We start from the raw sequence: 6,414 nt of genomic DNA, 5'->3' as shown, positions 1-6,414 counted from the left end.
GGGAGTTGTACATCACGTACACTATACTTCCAAATATATGGAGGTTTGAATAATCAGCTGGTTTTCCAGTCCACATCTCCATTGGTGTCTTCAGCTCTATTGCAGTTGATGGAGCTCGATTCACCAAATAACAGGCGGTATTGACTGCTTCTGCCCAGAATGATTTTTCTAGGCCTGCATCCCTCAATATTGCTCTTGTTCTTTCTAACAAGGTTATGTTCATCCGCTCTGCCACTCCATTTTTTTGAGGAGTGTTCGCCACTATGAACTGTCTTTTGATGCATTCTTTCCTGCAAAAGTCATCAAATTCTTCGCTTGTGTATTCTCCTCCATTATCTGTTCTGAAACACTTGATCTTATTTCCAGAATCAAGTTCCACCCGCGCTTTGAAGTTTTTGAAAGTTGAAAACACGTCTGACTTCTTCTTAATAGGGTGCACCCAACATCTCCTGGAGTAGTCATCAATAAATGAGACAAAGTATTTTGCTCCACCTAGGGATGTTACTGGTGCTTGCCATACGTCAGAGTGAACCAATTCTAGAACACTTTTGCCTCTAGAATTTGATGTGTTGAATTTCAACCGGTGCTGCTTACTTGTTATGCATGCAATGCTCACATAAAGTAAGTGATACATTTGTTAAGTCTGGAAGTAGCTTTTGCTCCATAAGGACTTTCATTCCTTGTTCTAACATGTGTCCAAGTTTCTTATGCCATAACATTGCAGAATCTGAACTACATGAGGCAACAGAGGCTTCTACTTCTAGTAATGTCTCTCCCTTCAGCATGTACAAGTTTGCAACTATCTTTTCACCTTTTAGCACCACAAGCGCTCCATGGAACACCTTCATGATTCATTTCTGTGTTTCAATCTTGCTAGCATTATTATCCAACAATCCGTAGGATAATAAATTTTTCTTCAGGCCTTTCATGTGCCGCACATCTCGAACAACTTTAATTGTTCCATCATACATCTTTAATTTGATGGTTCCCACACCAACGATCTCTAAGGCATGATCATTGTAACTATACACAGATCCTCCTGAGACAGGTTCATAATGATGGAACCATTCTCTTCTTGAGGTCATGTGATATGTCGCTCCCGAATCAATGAGCTATATATCTGTAAATCTTTTTCTGCCTTCCACGGTGGTTGACGCTTCACAGCATAGAGCATCTCCATCATCTGAAGTGTTTGCGGTATTACCTTATGGATTGGAGTTTTTATTTAGACTCCAACAATCCTTCTTCAAGTGATCCTTCTTTCCACAGTTATAGCACTTTAAATTCTTCTTGCTCCTCGACTTTGATCTACCATGTTTGTGACTGCTGCTTTGGCCACATTCTGTTGATCTCCATCTCATCGTTGTCAACGTTTCTGCTTGTTGCAGATTTACTTGTCTGTCTTCCTTGTTCTTGCGCCGATTTTCTTCTTGTAGAACAGCAGCTGCAACGTCATCGAAGACTAGACTGGTGACATTACTATTTGTCAAGTTGATGATGAGTTGATCGTACGAATCCGGTAGACTTTGAAGTAGAAGTTTAACACGTTCTTGTTCTCCTATTTTACAGCTTAAGGATGTAAGCTGAGAAAATAAGGTATTCAGTGTATTTAAGTGCTCCGTCACTGAAGTAGATTCTGGCATACAGAGAGTGTACAATTTCTTCTTAAGGAAAATTTTATTGTGCAGCGATGTGGCCTTGTACAATTTGGTGAGATGATCTCATATCTCCTTAGTTGTCTTCTTCTCCTCGATGCTTGACAATACTTCATCTGCTAATGCTAGATGAAAGTTTGCCATAGTATTCCCGTCCATTTCATTCCATTTGATGTCATCTGCGAAATCCACCGGCCTTTCATTGATAGCCGCTAGACACCCGTCTTTCCTTAGGATGGCCTTCATCTTCAATTTCCACAATGAGAAATTTCTCCCATTGAATTTTTCAATATCAAATTTCGTTGCCATAGCTTCTTTTACGGATAGCTCCCACTATTTCACTATCGTGAATAGTTCTCTGGAACCTTCAAAGAATGGGTAATAACTTCTTATTTTCTTATGTTGGAGGATCCACCTTTTGGTGGCAACCACAAAGACAATAAGCAGATATTACACACTCTAATCTAGCTCGGATACCAATTGTTGCGGAAGACGGCTATCGGATAGAGCAAAATCGCAACTGATAATTTGAGAAAATAAAGATAAAGATAAAAGAGACACAAAATTTACGTGGAAAACCCTTAAAAATTTAGGGTAAAAACCACGGGCAACGGTAGAAGAATTTCACTATGAGAAAATAGGAATTACAACCTCTCTCGATCTACCAAGGAGAAAACAATGATAATTCTCTCTTGATAAAAAAGAGAAAACAACTCTCAAGAAACTCTCTAAATTCTCTAGTATTTGGAAGAAAGCTAGAATGCTTTGGGATGGTTTTGAAGCTAAATGGGCTAGGGTATTTATAGCTAAATCTTAAGGACTTAATCTTGTAAATACCCTAAAGTACAATGAGTAAATGTGTAGTTTTACCATCTATTTTTTTTATCAATTTGGTGGCCAAATTTGACCACTAGCCGCCCCATTTATTCCCATCAACATGCACACTTGTTGCTTGATTGAGAAGCAACAATGAACAAAACCTTCTAATGGTCCAGGTTGGAGAATGAGCATCTAAATAATGCAGGCAAGTTCAGGGCAATCAAGACCGTGCCACTTCCCTTTCATGAAGTAGACGAGGAAGAGTGATGTCCATTGGAAAAAGGTTGGTCTTGGAATTCGATTCGGGTCAACTCACATAATTCTTTTATCAACAGAATTTACGAGATGGAACCATGTCATTGTTGCCGTCATCATCGTTATCGTCTTGTTATTCATTACCAAGGCATAAAGATGCTCGTTATTGTTCCAAAGAAATCTGAGAACAGTTTATACTTTTTAGAAAAATTCTTCAACAAGCAATAGAAAATTGATGCAAGTGTCTCTTATGATAATCTCGAATATAAATATTAAAAATCAATAAATAATATAATAATAAGTAACTATTAGTACTAATTTACTAGGTGCCTCACTCGAATATTCAACCTTTATCACTCCAACTCCAGCAGCTAAACAATGGCTTTGGCAACGAGCAGTATCTGCTTCCCCTCAGCTTTTTCCTTCCCAAAACTTCACTCCCACTATCACAATTACAAACCCATCACTTCCCTTCTATTTAACAACTCCTTCAAATCAATTCCCAGGTAATCCTTAATTTATGGGTTTGTTTTTTCTTTTCAAATTCACTAAATTTTTCTCATTTTTTTTCTAGCCTGAAATTTTTCACATCCCTCACTGGTGCTTCCCGAGCGAGCATTTCGGGTTTTGGCTTCTGATTCTATAGCCGACCCAAATGAAAATGAGGCTAGTTCCAACGCTGTATGATATGATTCACTTTTTCTCTTATATTTTTTGAGCTTCCTTAATCCTGCTACTCTTTTCTTACTCTCTTTATATATCTTTGGAAATATATTACTCTTGCTCAGATAAATCTTAATCGGCTTTAACTTTTCTTGAAGTGAGGACAATTTCCCCCCAAAGATAAATCTTACTCTTGGGCTCCCGAAGAAGACGAATCTCATTAGATCTTGTTTCTTCAATTGTGGTTTTGTTTTAGTTCATATGGTTGTAGGTGTTGCTTTTAATTTGCATTATGTTCTGTTGCGCTATTTTATTCCTACTGCTGGTGGTGTAATTAGAAGTAAGGTGATTAGACTGTGGCTTTGTATGAGGTTATATGAGGTTAAGGTGTTTGTTGTAATGGTGTTCATCACCATGAGAGGATATTCCGTGGTGTCTTTTGTATCGGGTATTATTATCAATAAAATTTGAGGTACTCTTTTCTTCCTTCCAATGTTCGTTAACATAATTTAAGTATGTGAACGAATAAGAAGGGAGTTTTTAATGAGACCTCCAACTTCTATAAAAAAAATATTTCTGTTAATCAGCTTTGGTGTTATTCATATCTATTTCTATCATATTATGGTGCACTTTACGCGAATGACAAACATGTTGATCAGGTTTGAAGTTTGAACGGAGAAAATTTTGCGATAAAGGCGTGTTTGATGATAAGGGGATACAATCTCTATCTGGAGAAGATTAAGAAAGGGTTTGCTAAGAAATAGGCAATGTTAACAAAGCTGCAACAACCTACCTATTTTCAAATGCGTTGGTAGACCTGACAAGAAAAAACTTTCACTCAATTTGATTTGAGGAAAATTAGCACTTTGTTCATAAAATACATTATAGAACTTAATAAAAAAAAAACAGTATGCTGGTTTTCCTAGTGTCACAAACAGAACATCAAATGCAAGATATCATGCATCTTGGTAAAGAATTTCGAACGATGACTTGTTACAGGAAGAGAAGATGGTGATTGGGGCTGCTCTGCATTCTTTCCCTTATTCTTTCTCCTAAGCTGGAAAAATTGTTGCATCATGTCTGCACACTCTGAAGCCAATAGCCCCCGTCTGATTCCCATATTTGGGTGGAATGGATGGACTGGGGCTGCCGGCTTGTCTGTCACTTCTGAACCATTTCCTCCTCTTCCGTCAGGGAAAAGTCTACAAAATATAGGGTAATTCCCTCAGAAAAAGTTCCTATTCTATTTCTTTAGTAGCCCGAATATAAAGACCAAAACCACATGTTATAATCAGCAACAATTTTGTTTTGGCAAGTATGTTGTTGCAATTTTCAAACCATGAAAAGTATAAATTCAAGCTTATAACAGTGAAATCTCACAGTACTACCATCTGCTCCTAGAAGCTTATTGGGAGCTCCCCACACAACAGTGTCAATTCTTTCCTGAAGAATTGCTCCAGCACACATAGGACATGGTTCAAGTGTAACATAAAGTGTTGTATCCTACAGGGGCAAAAGATTCAGTCGCTGAATGGATTTTACTATAGAACCATTTAAAATGGGGAAAAGAAAAGATATTTGTTCTGATATTACAACAATTGGAGTAAAAGCATGAATTTTGTCATCAAACAGAAAGATTACTAGAATTTTTAGGGAAATTATATTCCCTTATCAGGCATGATGCATCGTCATCATTTGGATATAAAATTGAATGCTTATTTATGATATGGTGGCAGGTAGATTACCAAGTTCATCAAACTGCCAATAATAACTACAAAGCTAAAAACCTTTTGACAAATAAGTCCATTGCAAGTTAGAAAACGGCATTGATAGTAACTGCTATTCAAGAGCAATAAGCAGGCCCAAGCATTTTGCTGGGGGCATTACTCATTTGTTAATGAACCATATTTGAACATATAATCCTTATTATCAGAGAAATTTATGTGCACATATCCTTTACATGTTTTCTCAGCAAACTGCCTGGTTAGCAGTGAAACTAGAATTATTGAGGAACTGCATCTTTGGATGTTTTGACATCCCTCTCCACCAAAAAGTTAGTACACTTCAGAACAGAAAAGAAGAAATAGTACCGCAAGCCTCCATGAACATAGTATGCTCGAAGCTTCCCGTATACAGATCATTTCTGCATGTGCAGTTGAATCCCGTAATTCCTCTACCCTGAAATTAAATCATCAATAAAAAATGTTAAGAAATGATAAACAGTCAAACAAAAAGCATGTCAATTTATTGAACTCACAAGTTGCGTCCACGAGCAATTATCTTCACATGCTGCACTAGTACTGCCCCAACAGGCACCTCCCAAGAATCAGCAGCTTTCTTAGCTTCCAGCAATGCTTCTCTCATAAACATTTCATCAATTTTTCGCTGCTCACACTCAAGTCTATATGCTTCTTCCCATTCGTCAAATCTATCTCTTGGAACTTGTTTGGTCGTTGAAGCTTTCTTTGTTTTAATTCCCCCTCCTTCCTGAGGACCTTATGCTTCAGGTATTCTTGAACCGAAAGGTTGGTCCATTGTCCTTATTGAACCACTTCCCTGGATATTAATTTTATCCGTTTCTGAAATCTCTTCTAGAACAAAGAGATGCTTTTGTGCTTCCAGCTGGTAATGGTAAAGATGATTGTACTACCTCCTTGCCTGAAGGGGCTACCTCAGAGCTACTAATGCCATGTTTTTCCTTCTGTGTGGGCAATGAAAAAACTTCTGATGCAGGCACAGTTTCTAATATATCTGAAGATGGTGAAATGTTGCCTTCAAGGTGTCCAACTTTTTCAGTTGTCCTTGTTGAGTCAGAAAAATCTCCTTCACCTTGAGTCCCTTAATATAAAGATGGTGAAATGTTGCCTTCAAGGTGTCCAACTTTTTCAGTTGTCCTTGTTGAGTCAGAAAAAACTCCTTCACCTTGAGTCCCTTGTCCCAACTTATGAGATATGACCTCTGAAGCCAGGTTTCTCCTTTCCCTTCTCAGATTTTCTTCATTGTTTTCATTTGTTTCATGACC

General features: G+C 37.8%; 1 protein-coding gene across 1 annotated transcript; it reads right to left on the bottom strand.

Moving 5' to 3' along the window:
* Positions 1–4,320: 4,320 nt before the first annotated feature.
* LOC120215779 (tRNA(adenine(34)) deaminase, chloroplastic-like) lies at positions 4,321–5,836 on the bottom strand. The gene is made up of 4 exons (XM_039213350.1): positions 5,650–5,836; positions 5,483–5,570; positions 4,781–4,895; positions 4,321–4,574 (listed from the first exon to the last, which is right to left on the bottom strand). Exons 1-4 carry the CDS (start codon positions 5,760–5,762, stop codon positions 4,321–4,323), a joined length of 570 nt encoding a protein of 189 aa, XP_039069281.1. The 5' UTR covers positions 5,763–5,836.
* Positions 5,837–6,414: the final 578 nt, after the last annotated feature.

The sequence above is a fragment of the Hibiscus syriacus genome, unplaced genomic scaffold (assembly GCF_006381635.1).
Source record: "Hibiscus syriacus cultivar Baekdansim isolate YM2019G1 unplaced genomic scaffold, ASM638163v2 tig00110156_pilon, whole genome shotgun sequence".
Lineage (NCBI taxonomy): Eukaryota > Viridiplantae > Streptophyta > Magnoliopsida > Malvales > Malvaceae > Hibiscus > Hibiscus syriacus.
The sequence above is the reverse complement of the archived record's forward strand: the minus strand, read 5'-3'. Positions and strand labels throughout refer to the sequence as shown.

Excerpts from the sequence above, each read along its gene's own strand:
- LOC120215779 (XM_039213350.1), bottom strand. The coding sequence starts at position 5,762 with ATGTTTATGAGAGAAGCATTGCTGGAAGCTAAGAAAGCTGCTGATTCT. Across the intron at positions 4,896-5,482 it reads TATGTTCATGGAGGCTTGCG|GATACAACACTTTATGTTAC; the intron begins GTACTATTTCTT and ends TTGCCCCTGTAG. Across the intron at positions 4,575-4,780 it reads TAAGCTTCTAGGAGCAGATG|GAGGAAATGGTTCAGAAGTG; the intron begins GTAGTACTGTGA and ends CTGACGGAAGAG.